The 25511-nt window shown below is 41.4% G+C and overlaps 1 protein-coding gene across 2 annotated transcripts in view; it reads left to right on the plus strand.

Moving 5' to 3' along the window:
• The first annotated feature begins 2814 nt into the window (after nucleotides 1-2814).
• ccdc93 (coiled-coil domain containing 93) overlaps nucleotides 2815-25511 on the plus strand; it is a 58326-nt gene continuing 35629 nt past the window's right edge. The window contains exons 1-7 of one of the 2 annotated variants that reach the window (XR_004412629.1): nucleotides 2815-2956; nucleotides 5371-5484; nucleotides 11951-12045; nucleotides 12621-12732; nucleotides 14385-14483; nucleotides 16746-16802; nucleotides 22681-22781. Coding sequence is in view for 1 of the 2 variants with exons in the window: in XM_033024623.1 (XP_032880514.1) it covers nucleotides 2861-2956; nucleotides 5371-5484; nucleotides 11951-12045; nucleotides 12621-12732; nucleotides 14385-14483; nucleotides 16746-16802; nucleotides 22681-22781 (674 nt within the window). In the remaining variant the exon portion in view is untranslated. The remainder of the gene's footprint in view (nucleotides 2957-5370; nucleotides 5485-11950; nucleotides 12046-12620; nucleotides 12733-14384; nucleotides 14484-16745; nucleotides 16803-22680; nucleotides 22782-25511) is intronic. The other variant, XM_033024623.1, reaches the window with a different exon arrangement.

The following is a 25511-nucleotide window of genomic DNA, read 5'->3' on the forward strand; positions in this document are numbered from 1 at the left end:
CCAATTTTAGATAACTACATAACCCACCCCCTGTCTTTTTTTTCCCTATGTAACCTCCCCTCTTCATTCGCCACCCCTTCCTTTCCCCGTGGATTTGGATTTGCATCTATTTCCCTCCCCCTCCACCTACATTCCTTCTATCTTCACAATTCACAACTCTTAAATCCTTTTGGCTCACACCTTCTGTCTTTTTGTCTTTGGCCTATATCTATTTGCCTAATAAAAAAAGCCTCCTCATCTGTGTGGTCCTATTACAAGCCAAGTTTTGTCCTGTCTCTCACTTTTATTACACTTTCACCCCCACCCATATACTCAGTCCCAATCTGACAAAGGGTCCGGACCTGAATGGCACATATGCACCTATCCATGTCCTCCTGAGATGCTGCCTAGCACGGTGATTTACTCCAGCACTGTCTTCCAAGGTTGAGAAAGCTTTCTTTTGTAATGGGCCTGTCCCACTTAGGCGATTTTTCAGGCATCTGCCGGCGACTGTCATGTTGCCGGCAGTAGCCTGGAAAACCGGCACACACACACACACACATCACAAAGGCAGGGGCCTGGGCAAGCGCTGTCTGAAATTCACACGCAAAGCCAAGGTGATACAGGCACACACCGCGATGAACAGGAAGGTTGGCGCTGTAATTAAGGCGGCTAGCACAGTGTACGGTAAGTCCTTTAAAAGCGGGGGGGGGGGGGAGAAGGGACGAGGGAGGGAGAAGGAGTAGAGACAACTGTTAAGAAGCCCGACAACATTTAAGAAGCAAGAGACACACGGCTGTGAAGTTCGGCAGACATTTAACATTACCAGTTGGCTATCCTTGGTTCTGAAAACTACTGCTTACGTTTTTTTTCCCCAATGAGCCAATGAAATTCACCAGTCAGCACTGGCCACAGCTTACGAGAACCTAAGATAACTTTTGACCACCTGGCAACCCATTAGGACCTCCTTGCAACCAACCTACAGCTTGGGAATTCTCGCTACTCTCTAGGACGGCTACATTCTAGTCACTGCTAAATTCTCAACAGGGCCTGTCCCACTTTGGCAACTTTTTAGGCGACTGCAAGAGACTTTGCAGTTGCCACATGTTCGCGGGTGGTTGCCGTGGAGTCGCCTTCAAGGTCGTGAATAATTCCCACAATTTGGGAACTAGTCGCGGCCTCATTATGGTCGCTGAGAATTTTTCAACATGTTGAAAAATTAGCAGCAACTAGAATTAAGTCGCCATGGAGAGTAGCGAGAATTCTCGAGCCTTAAGTGGGTCGCAAGGAGGTCCTAGTGGGTTGCCAGGATGTCCAAGGTTCTCATAGGTTGGAGCAGGTGCCGACCGGTGAATTTCATTGGCTCATTGGGGAATAAAAAAAGTAAGCAGTAGTTTTCAGAACTAAGGAACCGACCGGTAATGCTAAATGTCCGCCGAGCTTCACAGCCGTGTATCTCTGGCTTCTTAAAAGTTATCTCCACTCCTTCTTCCCCCCCCCCCCCTCCCCCCCCTTTTAAAGGACTTAACGTACACTGTGCTAGCCGTCTTAATTACAGTGCCAACCTTCCTGTTCATCGCGGAGTGTGTCTGTATCACCTTAATAATATAATAATAATAATATATCTTTTATTGTCATTGCACGTCAGTGCAACGAGATTTAGTGTGCAGCTCCACTGATGTACGAGAAAGCTTTGCACTTTACAGTCGCCGGCAGTCCGCTGAAAAATCACCTAAGTGGGTCAGGCCCATAACACTGCAAAGGTTGCAAAATATCTTTGGATGCTTCCAAGTGATAGAAAAATATTTATCTCGATGGCTGTCATCTGTGAGAAAGATTGTGTCTTTAAACATTGTGAAATTATATTTTATGATGATAACCACAGAAATATCTGGAAATACTCATGGAGCATTCGTGAAAAGAATGGGATTAGCATTTCAGGCTGCTGGATGTTCATCAGACTCTTTTGTCCAGCATTTATATTTTGCCTTTATGTTATTGATCCCTTCGTAGATTCAATAATTTGAATCTCGAGTGTCTCATTGATTAAAAAGGAACAAATGGGTGTATACAAGAATCTGCAGTTCCTTCCTACACACGGGGTTACCAGTGCAAATTGGAGGAACGGCACCTCGTATTTCTCTTGGACAGCTTACACCCCAAGGGACTTCTCCAGCTTCAGGTAACCGTTGTACCTTCCAAAGAGTCCACCAGGGACTATACTGGAGGTTGGACAATTTTATACTGGACAAGTTTTACATTTATCAAGCCAATTAACCTACAAACCTGTGGGTCTTTGGAATGCGGGAGGAAACCGAAGATCTCGGAGAAACCCCACGCAGGTCACGGGGAGAACGTACAAACTCTGCAGACAGCGCCCGTAGTCGGGATCGAACCCGGGTCTCTGGTGCTGCATTTTGCTGTAAGGTAGCAACTACCGCTGCGCCACCATGAAGGAAACCCTAGCTTTCCTTCTCTCTCCATTCCTCCCCCTTCCTAGTTCTCTGACCAGTCTAACTGTCCCCCTGATTAAATGTTATCTCTGTCTGTGTGCTTCGTTGTCAACCTCTTCTGGGTAACAATCATTTTCCTTGAACCTCAACTCCTTTGATGTCTCGTTTTCACTTCCTTTATCTCTGTTGTCTCCCTCTCTTGACTCTCAGTCTGAAGAAGGGTCAAGAGTCAAGACCCGAAACGGCACCCATTCCTTCTCTCCAGAGATGCTGCCTGTCCCGCTGAGTTGCTCCAGCTTGTTGTGCCAGCATCTGCAGTTCCTTCCTGCATCGCGCGTTCAATGCGTCTGCGCGTGCGGTTGCCGACGGTTGGCGCCCACGTGACCTGCTGTCCCACGGGGCAGCGCGTGGAGGGTCACGTGGACGAGATGGCTGCCGCTGTCGCTGCCGCTGTGGTCTTTAACCGCCTCTCCACCGGCTCGAAGCTGGGCCCGCAGTACGACCAAGAGGGCAATGTCATCGAGGTACTCAGCTCGGGGGTCGCAAGCCGAGTTGCCCCTTCTGTGGGGTAAATGTTCGCCTTTAGTATCGGGGGCAGAGAACAAGCTGGAGGAACTCAACGGGTCGAGCAGCGTCTGTGGATTTAACGGATGGTTGAAGCTTGGGGGGTGGTGACCCTGCATCAGGGTTAAAGGGTGGAGGGAGCTTCGGTCACTGGGTTCCTCCAGCAGTTTGTTGTCATTGCTCCAGATTACAGTATCTGCTGTCTATTGAGTTTCCATTGAAACTGCAGGATACTGTGAAAATAAACTTTGCCTGTTTTACTTGGTGATCTTTTTGATTATGTTTGCTTGCATTTAATTTAAAGATACAACAAGGAAACAGGCCCTTCAGCCACATTGGTTCTATCCACTTTCTCATAAACCTCCTACACGTAAATGGCAATTTTTACAGAGGCCAATAAACCTACAAGCTTGCATGTTTCGGGGAAGAAACCGGGGTGCCTAGCGGAACCCCATGCAGTTACAGAGAGAATGTGCAAACTCCTCAGACAGCACCCTTGGACAGGATTGAACATCGGTGTCTGATGTTGTGAGGCAGCAGCTCTATCTCTAGTGCTTCTGTATTTGTTCAGGACATTTTGCCAGTTTTCTGGGGTTGTCATTGTTTTGTTTCTTGTACAGGAGAACTAATAAACAGATATTTGTTTCTTTTTTGAAAATGCTTATTTTATCTTTATTTCTATACATTTCTTGGTGTTGATTTTAATGTTTGACTTTTGCTCTTTGGCTATGATTTTCTCTCTGGACAAATGGTAGCCTGTATCTACTGCAAATGCTTTTTTATATTCCTACCTTTATTGTTTGGTGACATTCCTTAATAGATTTTTACTACTTTTAACTATTCTTTCCAAGTAAGCTTCTTAACTCTTTTAACCTACACATTGGTTGAGTGTGAAATATTGGGAGTACTAAACATATTGCTACTCATCCTAAGGTATTTATAATTGTCTGGACACTAGATTTCCATAAACGAATTCAAAGCCAGATGAAATGTAGCCCAAGCTGTTGAAGGGAGCAAAGGCTCAGCAATTTTCTCTTTTTTTTTTTGCAGGTGAAATGCCAGTAGTTTGGTCTGTTAATATCATGCTGTCCTTTAAAAGGGAATGAGGGAATTAACCAATTAGCTAAACTTTATTGATGAGAACATTAGAATCCATTCTCAGTATTGATAGCAGCCATACTTCGGCATCCATAGATCCTGCCTGACTTGATGAGTTCCTCTAGCAGTTATAGTTGTACAGCAGAGAAATGGACCCTTTGGCAGAATTTGTCCATGCTGACCAAGATGACCCATCAAAGCAGCAAGCATTTGGCCCATATCCATCCAAAATATTCCTATCCATGTGCCTGTCCAAAATGTTATTGTACCTGCTTTAATCACTTCAACTGGCAGCTCCTAATTCAGCCACCCACTGTTTAATAAAGTTGCCGAGTCTCAGGTTCCTATTAAATCTTTCCCTTATAACCTTCTACGTGCTCTAATTCTTGATTTTGCCTACTCTGGGGGGGGAAATGACTCCATGCACTCGCCTTCATGATTTCAAACCTATCAGTTTCTTCCATTCCAAGGAATAAAGTCTGAGCCTGTCCAACATTTCTCTGTAGCTCAGGCCCTCACAGACCTGGACACGTACTTGGATAGGAATGGTTTTGAGGTGATATGGGCCGGACGTGGGAGTAGTGTAGACGGCAATCTTGGTTGGCATATGCAGGTTGGGCCGAAGGGCCTGTTTCCTTGCAGAATTTATTCAGTTCTAGCTGCATCTTTGCAAATCTTATCTGCATTATTTTCAGCTTAATTACTTCTTTCTTGTCGCAGGATGACAAAAACTGAGCACTTTTTTTTTTTGCCTCAACTGTAGATACTTCAAAAGTGAGGAACCAAAATAAAGTATGATTAATTTTCTTCTGCAAAAGATGTCAAAAGCAACCAGAAGTTAATAAGGGTGTGCACCTCATTATCTCTCAGGGCAGTGGGCAGGTTCCTTCATTACATTCAGATAAGACTTGGAAATTAAAATCATGGCTAGGGATTCTGTACGAGAAAGTGATATGAGGTTGACTAGGTCTTGTTTTCTGATAAGTACATCCAAGAGAGGCTAACTGGCTACTACCTATGTTTATGCCCTTTCAATAATTCTGCTCTGGGTTTCGAGCATCTGAAGAATCTTGTATTTTGGAGCACTTTGGTATAGCTTAGTTCTGTTTGATTGCTTGTGGTAAAGCTTCATCTGTTCCCAAGGAACTCTATGTTTATGCATTTAACCCATTGTTTATTACATTTAATGCATTCAATTTAGTCATATCTAATGGTTTCTGAGCAAGTAGAATAAAATGCAATCCTTGTAAAAATGTATTAATTTTTGACCTATTAGGTCGAAACTCGTGAGGATGAGGAACAAAATGTCAAGTTGACAGAAATTTTAGAATTGCTGGTTGCTGCTGGATACTTTAGAGCAAGAATTAAGGGACTATCGTCATTTGATAAGGTGAGAATAATAAATGTAGTTCCTTCATATCTTCGGCAGTTCCTTGGGATAAAAGATGATTGACTCCAGTCTGGTTATGCGTCCATTCTGCTTCTGCACCAGAAGGGCATTCTGCTTCTGAACCAGAAGTCCATTGTGCTTCTGAACCAGAAGTCCATTGTGCTTCTGAACCAGAAGTCCATTGTGCTTCTGAACCAGAAGGGCATTCTGCTTCTGAACCAGAAGTCCTTTCTGCTTCTGAAGTAGCTAATAAGACTAAGCAGCTAATAAGCAGACTCCTACACAGAACATAGAACAGTACAGTACAGGAACAAATGCTTTAGTCCATGACATTTGTGCCAACTACAATTCCAGTTTAAATGTATCCCAATACAGATCTTCATCCCTCCATCCCTTGCAGGTTAATATGCGTGTTTAAATGCCTCTGAAAAATTCCCACCATATCTGCTTCCATCACCAACCCAGGCAGAACTTTTCAGGCTTCAACCCATCTGTGTGTGTGTGTGTATGTATGTATGTCTGTGTGTGTGTATATAACTTTGAATTTAAAAACTACTGTCTTTCGCTGATGACGTCACAATGGGTCTGCTCCCCGTGCCGTCTTCCACGCGCTGCGAGTGACGTCCCCCCCCCCCCCCCCCCCCCCCCCCGACCGCTCCCCCCCCCCCCCCCCCCCCCAACCCCCGGTTATTCAAAAGACACAGAAAGAACGAGCAAGTCGGGCCCTGTACTCACCCCGGGTCGGCGCAGGGTGGGGAGGTTGTTGCCGCAGGCCGAGCCCAGTAACTGGTCCTGGGCAGAAGCAGAGCTGGAGCTCAAGTGAGGGAGTATTGTGTTTGGTATTGTGTTAGGCTGTTATTCATTGACTACAGCTCGGTGTTTAATACGATCATCCCCTCCAAGCTGGTTACCAAGCTCTCACATCTGGGTCTCTGCGCATCCCTCTGCAATTGGATCCTCGACTTGCTCATCCACAGACCACAGTCTGTCCGTATTGGTGGAAATGTGTCATCTACGATAACAATCAGCACGGGAGCACCTCAAGCCCCTTGCTCAGGAGACGTGCTCAGCCCCCTGCTTTACTCACTCTATACTCATGACTGCGTAGCCGGACATAATGCGAACTCCATCATCAAGTTCGCAGACGACACCGCTGTTGTGGGACGAATCACTGATGGTGACGAGTCAGAGTATAAAAGTGAGATCGACCGATTGACCAAATGGTGCCAGCACAATAAACTGGCTCTCAACACCAGTAAAACCAAGGAACTGATTGCGGAATGGGTAGGATAGGGATCCACAATTCCGTTTATATCAATTGTGGAAAGGGTCAAGAACTTCAAATTCCTGGGCGTGCATATTTCCGAAGATCTTTCCTGGTCCCAGCACACTTATGTAATTATAAAGAAAGCACATCAGCACCTCTACTTCCTGAGAAGATTACGGAGAGTCGGTATGTCAAAGAGGACTCTCTCGAACTTTTACAGGTGCACAGTAGAGAGTAGCGTCCAGGAGCGGAGAGGAATGCAGAAAGTTGTGACCACTGCCCAGTCCATCATCGGCTCGGATCCCTTTGATGGTGGGGAGGTCAATCGCAGTCGCTGCCTCAAAAAGGCTGCCAGCATCATCAGTGATCCACACCATCCTGGCAACACACTCATCTCTCCGCTGCCATCAGGTAGAAGATACGGGAGCCTGAAATCTGGTACATCCAGGTTCATGTACAGTTTCTTCCCCACAGCCATCAGGCTATTAAACTCGCCATCAAACAAACTGAACTATAACAGCCTATTGCACTTTATCTGTTTGTTTATGTGTATATATATATGGTCTATGCTATATAGACTGTTCTGCATTTATACTAACTAAACTCTCTTGACTTGACTACTCAACTCCTCTTGTTATGAAGGCCAACATGCCATTCGCTTTCTTCACTGCCTGCTGTACTTGCATGCGTACTTTCATTGACTGATGAACAAGGAACCCCAGATCCCGTTGTACTTCCCCTTTTCCCAACTTGACCCGACCATTTAGATAATAATCTGCCTTCCTGTTTTTGCTACCAAAGTGGATAACCTCACATTTATCCACATTAAACTGCATATGCCATGCATCTGCCTACTCACCCAACCTGTCCAAGTCACCCTGCATTCTCATAGCATCCTTCTCACAGTTCGCACTGCCACCCAGCTTTGTGTCATCTGCAAATTTGCTAATGTTACTTTGAATCCCTTCATCTAAATCATTGATGTATATTGTAAATAGCTGCGGTCCCAGCACCGAGCCTTGCGGTACCCCACTAGTCACTGCCTGCCATTCTGAAAGGGACCCGTTAATCCCTACTCTTTGTTTCCTGTCTGCCAACCAATTTTCTATCCATGTCAGCACTCTACCTCCAATACCATGTGCCCTAATTTTTCCCACTAATCTCTTATGTGGGACCTTATCAAATGCTATCTGAAAGTCCAAGTACACGACATCCACTGGCTCTCCCTTGTCCATTTTCCTAGTTACATCGACACCATCAAAAGCTCCTTCATTTCAGGATAATTCGTCTTCTGATATTTCCAAACTAATTTATTTGTGTGGATGTATGTATATATTTTAATGTCCTGTACACCCCTGGAGCTCTAAAATCAAATATGATTACATTTGGACTTTAGACGGTAAAGATACAGCATGGAAACAGGCACTTCGGCCCACCGAGTCCACGCTGACCAGCGATCACCTCGTACATTAGCGCTACTCTACCCACTAGGGACAATTTACAATTCACAGAAGCTAACTAACCTTCAAACCTGTATGTCTTTGGAGTGTGGGAGGAAACCAGAGCACCCAGAGAAAACCCTCACGGTCACAGGGAGAACCTATAAACTCCGTACAGACAGCACCGGTAGTCAGGATCGAACCCGGGACTCTGACGCTGTTAGACAGGAACTCTACCACTGTGCCGCCCAAAATGTTAAATATTTAGAAAATACAAATGAATCCTGCGTCACAAAGGTAGTCCCGATGTCAGAAACATTGGGGCAGGGATCTCTGCTGTTCCATTGACCACTTTTTGTTCTCATTTTGAGGTAGCTACAATGATTTTGGAAGTCATCCTAGTCTTCCAAGATCTTGCTGTGATCCATTATTGGTGGAGGGCAGTGTGGTGTGGTTAGCGGAGCTTTGTCTTTGCTTTGAAAGTGCAAACAGCAGCTTTGAGTTTGGCTGCTGAGCATTAACAAGCCTAACACCATCTACATACTGCAGCTCTATTGTTGAGGTTTGGGGACCATGTCACTACCAATGCACAGAGTCATTGAGTCAGACATCATGGACTTATCCATGCCGCCCAAGCTGCCTCATCTAAGCTCATCCCATTTGCCTTAATTTGACCCATATCCCACTAAACCTTTCTTATCAATGTGCCTTTCAAAGTGTCTTTTAAATGCTATAGTACCTGCCTATGTACTCTGGATCTCGATTCCCCTACCCTGAGTAAAAGACTGTGCATTTGCCCTATCTATTCACCTCATGTTTTTTATACCCATCAAACTCAGTATGGGAAGATTATGTGGATAAGTACAGATTTGAAAGAAAATACCATGATCAGTGCACATTGTGACCTTGTTTTTATAAATTATTCGATAAAGATCTGTCCTATATTCAACTTTAAAAACCCTTTTCTTGCAAGTTGAAAATGATATAAAGTCATGAAAGAGATATAAGAATGACCGAGTACCTGATTAAGTGTATGGGTAGAATCAGGAACTAGTTTGTTTAGGTGTGGCTGAAACCAGATACCAACATATACTGTAGTGAGACCAGGCAGGTTGAGCAAAATAGTTTTTATTGACAAAACACAAACAAAAGCTCGTAACACCGCGTATCTAGTCTAACTAACGGATACAACTCCTGGCATTGCGAGGAGCGCTAATTACTATATAAAAGACCGCGAACGAACCCCCGCGGTCACGTGACAGTGCCGACCAATGACGAGGGTTCTGACTTCCCAGCCCTACCACTAGAAGCCGCTACAATACCATATTAACCACTGGGCTAATAATTTGATCATTGCAAGGGTGTAGTCAGGGCAGGTTAGTGGAGGACATGATTAATGTATCCTTTCATGGCCACTCAGAATTTAATCTTCCACAGAGTTACCACTCATTCTTCTAAACTACAATGACTTTTGTCCAACTGGCTGAAACTTTGCTCAAATAACAACCCATCCTTGAGATGAGTACACTAAGTAAACAGTCTGTAGTGCTGGTATCCTAACATAAATGTGGAGACAAACGATGAGTTATACCAAATGTGGTTTGAATAATGTTCTGTATGGTTGCATGACTTTTCCTATTTCCATACCATCTCTAGGCCACCAGTCTTAATTTATCCTCCTAATTACTTGCTATAATTTAGGAGATTGAGAGGGGATCTTATAGAAACTTACAAATTTCTTAAGGGGTTGGACAGGCTAGATGCAGGAAGATTGCTCCCGATGTTGGGGAAGTCCAGAACAAGGGGTCACAACTTAAGGATAAGGGGGAAATCCTTTAAAACCGAGATGAGAAGAACTTTTTTCACACAGAGTGGTGAATCTCTGGAACTCTCTGCCACAGAGGGTAGTCGAGGCCAGTTCATTGGCTATATTTAAGAGGGAGTTAGATGTGGCCCTTGTGGCTAAGGGGATCAGAGGGTATGGAGAGAAGGCAGGTACGGGATACTGAGTTGGATGATCAGCCATGATCATATTGAATGGCCGAAGGGCGGTGCAGGCTCGAAGGGCCGAATGGCCTACTCCTGCACCTAATTTCTATGTTTCTATGTTTCTATACCTTTTCATTTACAAGGGCATCAGATTCTTCTGCAGTCAAGACTGTTTAATTGTCATATGTACTGAAACAGAACAATGAAATTCTTATAGTGGCCCAATGGGTTTGTAAAACACAGTACTCAATAGATAACATAACAAGCAAACAGTCAGAAGTCCCTAATGCAACCAAGATAATTTGTAGTATAGTTGGAGCTCATGGTGTTCAGTAGCCTGATGGTTGTTGGGAAGAAGCCGCATATTATTTTGTATTCTTTTCATTTAAGCAATATTATGCTCTCCTGTTCTTCTTGTTTACCCACATTATACACCACCTACTAAATTCTTGCCCATATGTCTTTCCTGTCCAAAACCTTTGGCCAATTATTTGTGTCCTCATGACTTACTTTCCATCTCACTTTTGTTCCAGTAGCAAATGAGTTTATAACACTCTCACTCTTGTCATCTAAATCATTGTGTTCACAAATCAGCCTTCCCTCCCTCCAATCCTGATTGACTCCATCTACATTTATCGCTGCCTCAGGAAAGCAGCCAACATCACCACATAATCAAAGATTATTTTCTTATCATTTCCTTTTCTCCCCTCTTCCCGTGGGGCAGAAGATACAAAAGCTTGAATACTCCAACTCTCATGTATAAGTATTCTCATAAGCTGAGAGTGTAGTCCCGATCTACCAACCTACCTCATTGCAGCCCTTGCATTTTTTATCTGCACTTTCTCTGTAACTAATGCTGCAACACTACATTTTGTCCTCTAGTTATTTCTCTCTTTGCACTGCCCGGAGCACTTGTGTACGGCTTAATTGTACTCGTATATGTATTATTTGACTGGATAGTTGACCATCCGTTTAAATTTATTGTCATGCGCATGCGTGAAGAAAGACTGGATAGACTCGGCTTGTACTCGCTAGAATTTAAAAGATTGAGGGGGGATCTTATAGAAACTTACAAAATTCTTAAGGGGTTTGACAGGCTAGATGCAGGAAGATTGTTCCCGATGTTGGGGAAGTCCAGAACAAGGGGTCACAGTTTAAGGATAGGGGGAAATCTTTTAGGACAGAGATGAGAAATACATTTTTCACACAGAGAGTGGCGAATCTCTGGAATTCTTTGCCACAGAAGGTAGTTGAGGCCAGTTCATTGGCTATATTTAAGAGGGAGTTAGATGTGGCCCTTGTGGCTAAAGGGCTCAGGGGGTATGGAGAGAAAGCAGGTACAGGATACTGAGTTGGAAGATCAGCCATGATCATATTGAATGGCGGTGCAGGCTCGAAGGGCCGAATGGCCTACTCCTGCACCTATTTTCTATGTTTCTATGAGATACAGTGAAAAGCTTTTGTTGAGTGTATATCGGTACATAGGCCAATAATATACCATAATAAAGATTGCAAATAGCTAAGATCCCTGTACTGATTCCTTGCAACTCACTAGTTACTGTAGAACAATAATTATGATTAAATGATGGCATGTATAGGCCGAGAATGAGCAACAATAAAAGTTGGATGGTTGGGATTTTTAACTGGTGTTCAAAATTGTTGTCCTTTCTGTTTAGAATATATAAAACAAAACAAGTCACTTTAACAACATTATTAATTTAAAAATTGCTAATTTAAAAGTATTGTAAAGAAAGACTCATTATTTCCACAGGTGGTAGGTGGTATGACATGGTGTATTACGACGTGCAACTTTGATATTGATGTTGATTTACTTTTTCAAGAAAATTCCACAATTGGTCAAAAGATGTAAGTTGAAATATTTTGAACATTTTTTATGGCTTAATGGAATGTAGCAATTACTTGTACTGTGCACCTTTTCAGGCACAATGCCCGAGAGTGCTTGGCATGAATGCAAACAGACCAAGCAATACCAGAAAAAGCAATTTAATATGTTTTAGGAAGATCAGAATTCAGTAAATGGAGATAAATTTAGGAACAGTTTCAGAAAGTATCAACATGCAAATGACCAAGGCCTGCAATAGTAAGAGTAAGGGGCTAAAGGATGTGTGCTGCAGGGCTGCAGCAAGTAACATTACTTTCGAATGTCGAAAGAGTACTTCAGAAAGATAAGTGAATACTTTAGCTTGAAGAATCATAAGTAATTTGTAATTTAATCTGAGCAACTAAATCATATTTCTTACTTGCAAAGTTTCTGTGGGTTTCTTTCTCTTACCTTCTCTGGTGAAGTTTGTTGAATCACCAAACTTTGAAATATTCTTATGATACAGAAATTACTGTATATTTTAATATTTAGTAGCACTATAAAATAGTTAAACTTGCATGAAAAGTGTCTCATGACATTTTACTTCTGGCATATATAGAGCCTTGACAGAGAAAATTGTATCTGTTTTGCCAAATATGAAGTGCCCACACCGTTTGGAACCACATCAAATTCAGGGTCTGGATTTCATACACATATTCCCTGTTGTACAGGTGCGTAATGTTACCGAACACCAATTGATTTTTTTGTTCGTTGGTAGATTTTTTCTGAATGTTGTAAAATTCTTGTAATGAACAGAATGTTTCAGAATATGAAAATTACTTGCTGCTTAAAATGTTTGACATAAGCACTATTCCAGTCAGGAGCTAAACAATTTTATATAAAATAACAGCATTTGTTTAATGTTGCAAGGCATCCCAAGATATTTCACAAGGATGCCGTGATCCTGATCAGAGAATTTAAGCAGCATTCTAAAGAGGAAGAGTTGGACTGTGGAGATGGTGGAAATTTTATTTTATTGAAACACTCTTAAATAGGCACAGCACAGAAGGATATAGATTTAATGAGGACCAATGGGTCTACTGTAGATGAGTAAAAAGGTTAGCATGGAGCAAAAATAAACTTAAAGGAACTCAGTGGGTCTAGCAGCATCTGTGGCCACAAAGGGGTGATCAACATTTCAGGTAGTGACCCTGCATCAGGACTACATAGGCTCGGGTGTGAATGGCTGAAGGGCCATCTGACTAGAGTTGATCTGGACGAATGAGTTGCAAATTATAAAATAGTCACTTGCTCTTTTGAAGATTAAATTGTTTTTCGAAAGTGAAAGCAACAATGGCCTTTTAATATTGATTTAGGTGGGTATAACATAGATAGCTTATAAATTAAAGGCCAATGTATGCACTGCCAATCAGCAGTAAACAGTTAGCGTAGGAGCTGCTTTTCGTAATTTTTCCCAATGAATAGTATTTGTATTAATGGCTATGTTGTCTTTAATCACAAGTTAAATAAATCTTCATAACTAAAACACATGGCATGATGTCATAACCTTCATTGAATTACAAAAAAAAAAAATTCTATTTATTTCACAAAATTTGTTGTCTTTTTATAAACTAGTTATTTTCTACTTTATGTGTATTTTTTCATTGGAAAGCTATTCTTTACTGGGTTTAGTTTAGAGATACAGTGCGGAAACAGGCCCTTCGGCCCGCCAGGTCCATGCTGACCAGCGATCCCCGCATATTAACACTATCCTACGCACACTAGGGACAATTTTTACATTTACCAAGCCAATTAACCTACATATCTGTATGTCTTTGTACAGGAGGAAACCAAAGATATCTGTATGGGATGCTCAGTCTAGCTAGCTATCCAAGTATGTAGCTCAATCTAGCTAGCTACCAAGTTATCCAGTATGTAGCCATCATCTAAAGATTAGTTAAAGTTCTCGAACAAAACCCACACAGGTCACAAAGAGAACGCACAAATTCCATACAGACAGCACCCGTAGTCGGGATCGAACTTGGGTCTCCAGTCCTGCAAGGGCTGTAAGGCAGCATCTCTATGGCTGTGCTGCAGTGCTGGGTTATTGTAAAAAAGTTGTAGACAGTCTATAATCACCCTGAACATTAAAATCTATAGTTAAATTCAAAATAAGCCGCAACATTTTTGTGTGGTGGGGGGAGGGGGGGAACACATTACATTTTCTTATGTATTTTTCAGATTTCGTTTCAACAGCACAATAATTGTTTTGAAGTTCCCAATAGCTATAAAGTACCTTTTGATTTGTTTATTGGACTGTGATTTCATGGCAGATTAGAAATGGTCAACTATTGCTCAGTAACATGTCATTATTACTTTTAAGTGGTTGGTAAAACGTGCAATTGAAACCAGAGAAGAGATGGGAGATTATATTCGGGCATTTTCCATATCTCAATTTCAGAAAACCCACAGTCTGCTTGAGGTGAGTTTCTCATTCGCATTCACACTGTAAACTTTTAGAGTCATCAGTTAAAGTACTGACAACAGAACAATGAAATTCCTACTTGCAGCAGCATGACAGGCCTGTGGATATGGTAATTAGTTATGATATATTTATCATTATGCAGTGTGAGTTCGTAACCCAGTTAGATTGTTTGAAGAAAGGATCTCCATCCAAAATTCAAACACTAAAAGTTAAAATATTTTCTAATAACTCTGAGGTCAGTCCTTGTGGGCTTAATGATTTGCTGAAGATAAAAAAAACAATTGAGATAAGCAAATATATTGTAGAGATAAGGAACTGCAGATGCTGGTTTACAAAAATATGCACAAAGTGCTTGATGAACAACTGGTCAGGCAGCATCTCTGGAGAACATGGATAAGTGTGTTTAGGTCGGGACCCTTCTTCAGCTGATTGTGGTAGGTGGAAGAAAGTTGGAAAAGATTCCACTAACTTCCACCCTGCCCTTAAATTCTCTTGGACTATCTCTGACTTCCTTCTCCCCTTTCTTGATCTCCCTGTCTCCATCATGGAGAACACACTATCGACTGATGTCTACTACAAACACACTCTCACACAGTTATCAGTACTGTTACCCGAAACGTTGCCTATCTCCTTCGCTCCATAGATGCTGCTGCACCCGCTGAGTTTCTCCAGCATTTTTGTGTACTATCAGTACTACACCTCCTCCCATCCAGCTTCTTGCAAAGATGCTATCCCTTGCTTTCATTTTCTTTCTCTCTGCCACGTCTGCTCCCAAGGTAAGGCTTTCCATTCTGGAAATATCAAAGATGTCCTCTTTCTTTAGTAAATGTTGTTTCCCCCAGTTATCATAGATGGATTCCTCGTGTCCTCTGTGTCCTGTAGTTCTGTTCTCACTCCCCCCTACACTCAGACGAATATTTGAATGCCAAATTCTGGATGCAATTGTAAAACTCATCCTTGATTACCTTCTCACAGCTGTAAAGTCATTCATATTCTCCATCTTTAATTAATATTTTTTCAATAATGACCATGTTTGCTTTAATGGAAAATTCTCTCATAAAAGACACGTGTAGTCTTTCATCATGTTGTGTGGTTTCAAATGAGCTGCCTGACAGGAAAAATGCAGTCTATGTAGTCTGCTTCCTTGGAATTCCATCTGTACACTGGCATTTGCTCTTTTCTCGAACTGAGCTTTTCTAATATGGCCAATATTTTTGGTGAATGGCTCAACAATGCCATACTCCAGTATTTGGATATATTTGTTTGGCTTCCTTTGTTTTTCTAGGCTATGGTTTTTTCCAAATCAAAGGGTGTCATTAATTCTTCTGAGGGTTTTAAATTTCTCTGTCACTGTTCTTTTTTTCTACTCTTTTAGGGTGAAAACTGAATTCTGCATTCCCTGGAATGTAATTATGGTGCTGTAAGATTCAACAGTCTTAGTGAATTGATCCATCAACTGTATTGTGTCTCAAAATAGGTGCATGTTGAATTGCATGTTTTTAGTGGATTCGGTGCGAAATATGTGGTGAATTGTATAATTTATTAACATAGAAACATAGAAAATAGGTGCAGGAGTAGGCCATTCGGCCCTTAGAGCCTGCACCGCCATTCAATATGATCATGGCTGATCATCCAACTCAGTATCCTGTACCTGCTTTCTCTCCATATCCCCTGATCCCTTTAGCCACAAGGGCCACATCTAACTCCCTCTTAAATATAGCCAATGAACTGGCCTCAACTACATTCAGTGGCAGAGAATTCCAGAGATTCACCACTCTCTGTGTAAAAAATGTTTTTCTCATCTCAGTCCTAAAAGATTTCCCCTTTATCCTTAAACTGTGACCCCTTGTTCTGGACTTCCCCAACATCGGGAACAATCTTCCTGCATCTAGCCTGTCCAACCCCTTAAGAATTTTGTAGTTTTCTATAAGATCCCCCCTCAATCTTCTAAATTCTAGCGAGTACAAGCCGAGTCTATCCAGTCTTTCTTCATATGAAAGTCCTGACATCCCAGGAATCAGTCTGGTGAACCTTCTCTGTATTCCCTCTATGGCAAGAATGTCCTTCCTCAGATTAGGAGACCAAAACTGTACGCAATACTCCAGGTGTGGTCTGACCAAGACCCTGTACAACTGCAGTAGAACCTCCCTGCTCCTATACTCAAATCCTTTTGCTATGAAGCTCCTATACTCAAATCCTTTTGCTATGAAAGATATAAATATTAAAATATTGTATTTCCTTTCAATATTTTTGTATTAGGATGATGACTTCAAGCAGCGGAAAGACAAGGCTATGAAAACAGTCGTAGAAGTATCTGTAAGTAGAATATGGAGATCATTGTTTACTCTTCATTTTATTTCAAGCCCTGTTTGGGAAGAAAAGTACAATGTCATCAGAATCATCACATTTAACATGTTTATCAATTTGACTTCATCCTAAGCATTCTATTTATTTGTATGTGTAAGGATATGCACAGAATGTGATCAAACCATGCTTGCATAAAACGTGCAAAAAAAAAGCAATCGTGTGCAACACCTTTTTAAATTGCAGATTCACCATTCTTCTGTGGAGGAACACATTGAGCCATGACGGAGTGCAATATTCAGATCATACAGACTCTGATTCAGATTAGTTTATTGTCACATTGACCAGGGTGCAATGAAATTCCTTGTTCTTATAAAGTTTATAGAGTAAACAGTATAGGTTGTAACAATAAATCCATCAATAAATACAACGATGAGTGCAAAACACCAAAATGGTGTAAAGATTGGAGTGCATTTGGAAGTAATTCAAAAGCATATACTAAAGTACAATAATAAATTAATCGAAATAAATAAAGTTAAGAGTAGGAGTACATGGCAGCACCTCTGGGAAGGGGGTGTGAACAAGTTGATTGAATCAGGTGCCTGATAGCAGTGGGGAAGCTCAACCTGTTCTTGAGCGTACACAAAATTGCTGGGGAAACTCAGCGGGTGCAGCAGCATCTATGGAGCGAAGGAAATAGGCGACATTTCGGGCCGAAACCCTTCTTCAGACTGTTCTTGAGCTCTGGTTTTCAAGCTCCTGTATTTATTTTCTATCAGAAGGTAAAAAGTTATGGACTGTATTCACCACTCGATGCAGAAGGTCAAGAGCAAACAGTTGCCATATCAACTACAATGTTAAATCTTGGCAATAAATGTCATACCCGTTATCCTTTACTGAGTACTGTGGACGGCTTGATTGTATCCATGTATAGTCTTTTCTTTAAAGGTACACAAAATTGCTGGGGGAACTCAGCGGGTGCAGCAGCATCTATGGAGCGAAGGAAATAGGCGACGTTTCGGGCCGAAACCTTTCTTTGACTGGATAGCATGAAAACAAAACGTTTCCACTGTACCTTGGTACACGTTACAATAATAAACTACATTAAAGATGCACCTTAACAGGATACTTTCTATAGTGCATCTGTTGAAGTTTGAGAGAATCAGTGGGAGCAGACCAAATGTTCACGGTTACCTAAGAAAGTAAATACACTGAAGTACTTAAACAACTATCGCTTTATAACCTGTTCCTGCAGTTGCTCTGTATCCTTCTGTGCAGTTCAAGTGTTTGTGGGCTTAAGATTCTCATCACCCTAAGAATTAAAAAAATCATCTTCCACTACCCTCTGAACCTTTTGGCCCTTTCCCTAAACCTATGCTCTTTAGCTTTAGATAATTCTGCTATGGGGGAAAACGTCCTATTATTCATCCTATATGTTCTCCTCATAATTTAGTATACATCTTTCGGCTTTTTCTACTGCACGGAAAACAAACTCTGTCTATCCAGTCTCTCAACTGAAATGCTCCATCCCAAGTAACATCTTGATTGAATTGAATACCTTTATTTGTCATTCAGACCTTTCGGTCTGAACGAAATGCTGTTGCCTGCAGCCATACATGTAATAATAACAAAACACAACAAACACAAATTAACATCCACCACAGTGAGTTCACCAAACACCTCCTCACTGTGATGGAGGCAAAAGTCTTAGAGTTACTGTCTCTTCCCTCCTCTTCTCCCTCTGCGCCGAGGCGATACCCCACCGGGCGATGGCGGCCCGGGGGGTGGTCGAAGCTGCCCGCAGCTGTTGCAACGGGTGCTCCGGAAAACAGGCACCAGCCAGTGACCTGCGAGCTCCCGACATTGTCCTCCACCGGCCCGCGGCCGAGCCCAGGATCCAGGTCGCCGCCGCCAGAACGCCGCCGTAGCACCGTCTCCGCTCCGCACCGGGCCGCCCACAAGGCAGCGTCTCAGCCCCGCACCGGGCTGCTCACACGGGAGCACCTTCCAGCCGGGAGCCGGTCCGGCCGCACAGGAGTGTCTCAGCTCCGCACCAGGCCGCTCGCTCGGGAGCGCCTTCCAGCCAGTAGCCGTGCCGGCCGCACAGGAGTGTCTCAGCTCCGCACCGTTCGCCCTCACCGGAGCGCCGAGTCGTGCCGCTACCCGGACGTCGCCACAGCTCGAAGACGGCCAGCCTCGCGTTGGTGAGTCCTGGCTGGCTCTACCTCCGGACCCTCGAGGTCGGTCGCAGGTTGGAGGCCGCCAGCTCCGCCATTAGGCCTCAGCGCAGACGGGGGAAGAGAAGGGGGATACGACAAAAAGTCGCATTCCCCCGAAGGGAGAGACAGAAAGCTCTGTTTCACCCTCCCCCCACACACATAACACCACCTAATAACCAAAATAATTACTAAACTAGACAAAAAAAAACGACATAAAAAGTAAAAACAGACAGACTGCAGGCGAGCCGCAGCTGTATCACAGCGCCGCCACTTCCGGATGAATCTCTTATGTACACTATGGTGTAATTGCATCCTTCCTGTCGTGTGGATTTCAAAACTACACAGTACTCCAGCTATGGCCTATCCAGTGTAAAGTTACACCTTTACTTTCCTTGGTCTTGTATTTTATTCCCTTGTTAACATAGGAAAGTATCCCATGTGCTTTCTTCACTTCTTATCAGTAGAGCCAGGATTTTGCCATAAATGCCATGTGCCTTTTCATGCCTTTTTTGATGATTTCAGGATGATAATGCACTTTTCACGATTGAATGCCTAAATCAGCCTTTTTTTGCCATTTTAATGTAATTTACAAGAAAATTTACAGCACCGGGGCGAAACCCGGCTGTAAGTGGGTGTTAAGTGGTGATTGGAAAGGGGTGCGTGGGAAAGGGTCCAGTCTTTGCAGACTGGAGTCATGCTTTAAGTCGGTGTGAAGTGGTGATTGGGGAGGAGTATGTGGGGAAGGATCTAGTCTTTTCAAATTGGAGTCAAGCTGTGAGTAGGTGTGAAGTGTTGGTTGGGGATGGGGTGTGGGGTACCAGGGTTAAGTTTCTGTTTATCGAACCTGCAGTAGAACTCGTTCAGGTCATTGGTCAGCTGACGATTGCCCAAGGAGCGGGGGTTTTTCCTCTTGTAGCTTGTGATTTCTTGCAAGCCCTTCCACACTGAAGAAGAATCATTTGCTGATAACTTGCTCCTCAACATCTCGGAGTACCTTTCCTTGGCAGCTCTGATTCTTCTTCTCAGCTTGTACTTGGCCTGCATGTAGAGATCTGCATCCCCGCTCCTGTAGGATCTACCCTTGCAAGCGTCAAAATGCCTAAAGTCAAGTCAACGCCTTGTAAAAAACTGAACAATTTGGTGAGAGTGTACGGGAGTGATATATTATCTACAGACAACTGTGTGCAGTTTTGCAAAGCAAGTGAGAAAGCAGTGAATCATGAGAAGAAATATTTCATCTCCCAGCATGTACAGACATCTAAACACAAGTCGACAGCAGAAAAAGGTAGTTGCAATGCACAAGATATCAGCATGAATGTTGAGTTTGTAGCTTGTTTCAGGAATGCACCAGTGGCCTCAGCTGGGGTAGAAAGAAGTTTTTCACAACTGAAGCATATTCTGTCTGACAGACGGCATAGTTTAACACCAGATAATTTGAAAAAAATGCTAGTAGTTATATACAATCAGGCAATAATGTAGTATACCTTTATAATTATCATTTTTACCCATATTTTGGTGGTGGAAATACATGCCTTTTTATGCCTTTTTGTTGTTGTCAATAAATGCCTTTTGTGTCTTTTTTGTAATTTTATTTTGCCTTTTTGCCTGCCTATTTCAGAGATTTTTAGCACCTAAACATCCTGGCTCTACTTATCAGCATGTACTACCACCTACAGGGATTCTTGGACTCGTACGCCAGGTCCCTTTGTCTCTCAATATGCCCTCAGTCCTGCCATTCATTGTGTATATCCTACTCTTACTAGTCCTGCCATTCGTTGTGTATATCCTACTTTTACTAGTCCTGCCATTTCACCTGCTATTGGCTTTGCCCATCTTACCAACCGATCAAAGTCACCTTGTGACCTAGAGGTCTCTTCCTCAATCTCTGCAACACTACTGATTTTCATCTCTTCGTACTAATCACACCTACTACATTCATGTATATTCATGTTTCAAGGTTTCAATCACGAATAAACAACTGACTACCACTGCCTCCTGTTGCCAAGACTATTTTGTATCCAGTTATACTATTTGCTGTTTTCTCAGTTTTCCAAAATGAAATGGAAGAATAGTCTGATCTGATTTGAAGTTATTTTTTTTCCCCCACTTGGAGACATTAGATAATATTTATTTGTCCAGCTTTTCTCTTGCCCTCACAGAAGGTATAAAGGCCATTAGATAGAAGATAGACACAAAAAGCTAGAGTAACTCAGCGGGACAGGAGAAGGAATGGGTGATGTTTCAGGTCGAGACCCTTTTTCAGTCGATCTTTGGTTTAAACCAGCATCTGCAGTTCCTTCTTGCATATAGACACCATTATTTTCCCAAATTGACGAGACCTTGATTCTACCAAATCTGTGTGGGGGGGGGGGGGGGGGGGGGGTCGTCGTCAGTTCCATTTGTCTTTTTGTCAGTGTTTTGATTTTAAACTTAAGTCTTGTTATTTCAAGTCATTACAAGTCTATCAGTAATTGAAAAACGTATAGGATAAACCTCCTCCTTGGTGAAGCATCGTCCTTTAGGGGCATCTGGAAGCTATTTGGCCATCCCGCAACTATTGGTCTTAAATTTGAACACAGACTAAGTTAAATAAAAGCTATTGCTCTGTTAAAAGCTGTTGTTAGTGTAGAACCACCAGATGGCCAATAAATAGCATCCACTTTATTCTTAAATAACAACTAAAACTCCAGGCACTCAAGTAAATAATAGAAAAAGAGCAGGATGATGATGGATAGGATGGTAAAAGCAACACATAAGAATTAGCAGGAGTAGGCTGCTTGGCTCCTCCAGCCTTCTCTGCCATTCAATAGCATCATGACAGATTTTTTCCTCCAAGCCTCATCTCCTTTTCACTGCCAGTTCCCCATTGCCTTTAATTCTCTGACCTTTCATTAAAATGTATGTTCATCCTTTTTAACCCTCCTTCTCCCTCCCAAGAATCTAGCCTTCACAATTCTCGGAGGTTGATAATTCCAAAGTTCTGACACACTGTTGTTTTAAAGGACTTCCCACTAATCTTGCTAATACAACCCTTATTCAAGGTTCTCCTATCAGTGGAAAACATCTGCTCTAGCATGCCCCCTAATGATCATTGGTCAGTTGAGCTGATTTCAAGATTACTCTCTTTTCCCCCCAAATCTCTCCATTATCTCAATCTTTTCCTTCACCATATTTCATCCATTCTTATGTTATCTGCACTTTTCTTGTCCCAGCCTTTTAATTATTACATTTCTGATAACCCTAACCTTTACACCAAGTATGAAGTGGGCATCCAGTGAAAGCAGTGGAGACAGGTACAATTATAAAGTTTAAAAGCTGCTCAGATGAGTTCATGGATAGAAAAGGCTTTGAGGGTCTCATGACAAATGGGATTGGTTTGGATATTCGCTTTGGTCAGCTGGGATGTTTTTGGGCCAAATGGCCCATTTCCTTGCTCTGAATATATGATCTTAAGGTCTGGAATTCCATACCTAAGCCCCTCTGCTTAATTTAAAACGCTCCTCAAATCTTACCTGCTTTTTGTAAATTTGTAATTATTTGTACTAATTTCCCTTATGACAGTTAAATCTTGATAAATCTTTTGTGAAGCACACTACAGCTTTTCACTATTAGCAATGCTGTATAAATGTGTTGATCACATGATCATTAGTTAAATTCTTCTGTATTCACAGGACGTTTATAAACCACAACGCAAGTATAAACGTTTGGCTGGTGCTGGCGAGTTAGTGGATGAAGAATCCAGAGTCCATTCTACCCTTCTGGAATTTGGCCGGTATGGTTTGTGATATTGATTATTTTAAAATAGTAATAGCTTTGTTTTGCTATGTTTTAATTAGATTTATTAGCAGTTAAATTGATCTTTGCATATAAAGTGGTTGTAATTCCAGTTTACCATTATCCATTGCTAATTTCAGCTCCTCTGTCATTTTCTATAGTTTGAAAGACGCTGTTAAGCTTTATTAATATTGACTTTACAGTCTGAATAACTTTTACGGACCATTCTTTTGAGCTGATTATTATGCAACTTCAACACATTTTATACATCCAATGTATGTTACTATTCAACTTCCACAGTGACATGAGGGAGTTACTCTTTGTTGCAGCTTGAGTATGAAGAGACTTCTTGGGTACCCTAGATGTTTTTTCTTTAATAGTTTCCTCTTGCTGGATCGGTTTGCAAATTTGCATCACTCGCTCATTTTGGATTAGATAGCTGTTGCTGGTGTGCTTAGTCTTGCTGTTAGCATTTGCAAATTTATAAGCAATAAACAAATGATTTATTGCCTGTAATCAATAAGGCAATATCATATTTTTTGGCAGTGGAAAGTTTTTGAAAGTAAAACAAGTTTTCAAAATATTGTCTCCACTGGGTACTATAAGTCATTGGCCAATAAATACTTGTTTTTTTTTTAACTGCAGTGGCTGTTGTCAGGTAATTATATGTGGTAGTTAATGCAGCAAAGACTTCTGCATTCCAAAGGGAGAAAAACTTTCCTTATTCAGAGCAAATTATTGATTGAGAAATCAATCCCAAAAACAATTAGATGTGCTCATTAGTAATGGTTGATGCAAAAGAGCATAATCTTACACTGGGAGAATTCTGTATTTGTTAGTGCCAAAAATTGGCTGACAATAGACAATAGGTGCAGGAGTAGGTCATTCGGCCCTTCGAGCCAGCACCGCCATTCAATGTGGTCATGGCTGATCATCCCCAATCAGTACCCCGTTCCTGCCTTCTCCCCATATCCCCTGACTCCGCTATCTTAATGAGCCCTATCTAATTATCTTTTTAAAGTATCCAGAGAACCGGCATTCTGAGGCAGAGAATTCCACAGACACAACTCTCTGTGAAAAGTTTTTTTGTTTTTTTTTAAAGTACCAATACCGCATAAATAAACATCTAATTATGCTCCTTTTCTTCAAGAAACTAATTTTAATTCACTTAAATGGATGAAATTAAATCACAAATAAAACTTGGCTTTCCAGACCTTAATTTTCAGTAATACACAGGTGATTGCAGAAATAATCTGCTATCTCAATCGGAGTGCCGGATATTTTATCTAAAATAATATTTTCTTCAATTGTCAAGTTTGTCTTTAACAGATGGTTGGTAGATAACTAAATTATTGCATTAATGGAGCTTGCTACACAAAGTAAGACCATCAAGGCTAGTCCCAGTTTTACAATGTTCTGGATTATCTAAAGTTTGTTCAATTTTATTTTAAATCCAGTTTTATTTAAACTTTTACAACTTTTTAGAAGTTGTCTCAGATTTAGCCTTCATTACTCGCTACTTGAGAATTATATCAGATGATAATCCTGACGTTTCAAACCTTTTAATGTAAGAAGTTGTTTGCAATATAACTTAACCCCAAGGCTTTATCAGATGTATTCTATTTCATATGAGGAGATCTTAGCGTATGTTTGAAGTTTTTGGAAATGAAGCAGAGCAAATGACTGAACTGTCAGAGGGAGCCCTTTAGAACCAGTGACTATAATTCTATTAGTTATAGAGAATAGTTGTAGAGAAATATAGAACTGTCATCGATGTTGAGAGAGGTTAGCCAATGCTAAAAGTGCTGGAGGTAAATAACGGACAAACTAGAAGATAAATTAACTAAATCCTGAGTTGGAAAGCAAAAGAGAAACTGTAAACCACCTGTACAATCCAAGAAAGAATTGCCCTATGACAATATGGGAACACAATATTTTTTTTGTCATTGAGTATCCTTTTAAGCAAGCTTTATCTTATTGCCTTTCCACCATTGTTCAAAATTTAATTTAAGGCACTGGCTAATACCTCCACTCATGACAAAATTTGTATAATTTTACACAACTTGTTTTCTTTCAGAATATTGTTATGGTGGGGATTTGGCAAAGACATCCCATTATTTTGGGCTGTCTTTATGCAAGTGTCATAGGGTTTATCAACAGAATTGGCGTTATTGCCTCATTTTGCCATTGTTTCAAATTATTAGTTAGCCTGTAACTGTTCGCACTATATAAATAACATGACTAAACTATGTCATGCACTTAATTTGCATGTTACAACCCAGTTTCAATTGTAACAATATAACAGTTGGTTATTTATTTTGTGTTCATTTTGACATGATCACAAAAATTGCTCCAATTAAAAGACTGGTATTAACATGGAATGCTGGATATTTCTGGTTCATTCTGCATTTGTGGCATGAAAGCCCAAAGTTATTTTACCTGAATTATTCTGCAGAATTACAAAGTCAGTAATAGTGTACATTCATGAAGAATTGTGACCAACTACGGAAATGTGCTCACGTTTGAAGTCCTTGGCAATGTTATAATTATAAGAACTCGGTAATTAAATTTTGCTGAATTTTAGCACTTTAAATATCAAAATTAAGTTGCATGTGAACAAGATTTTCTATAGATCTTTGAACAATTATGTACGTAGCTCTGAAAATTGATCTTGTGTTCACAAAACAAGAAGAATTAATTCATCAAGATGAAAGGTTTGAATGGAATT

Source organism: Amblyraja radiata, chromosome 7 (genome assembly GCF_010909765.2).
Source record: "Amblyraja radiata isolate CabotCenter1 chromosome 7, sAmbRad1.1.pri, whole genome shotgun sequence".
In the NCBI taxonomy this organism is placed as follows: domain Eukaryota; kingdom Metazoa; phylum Chordata; class Chondrichthyes; order Rajiformes; family Rajidae; genus Amblyraja; species Amblyraja radiata.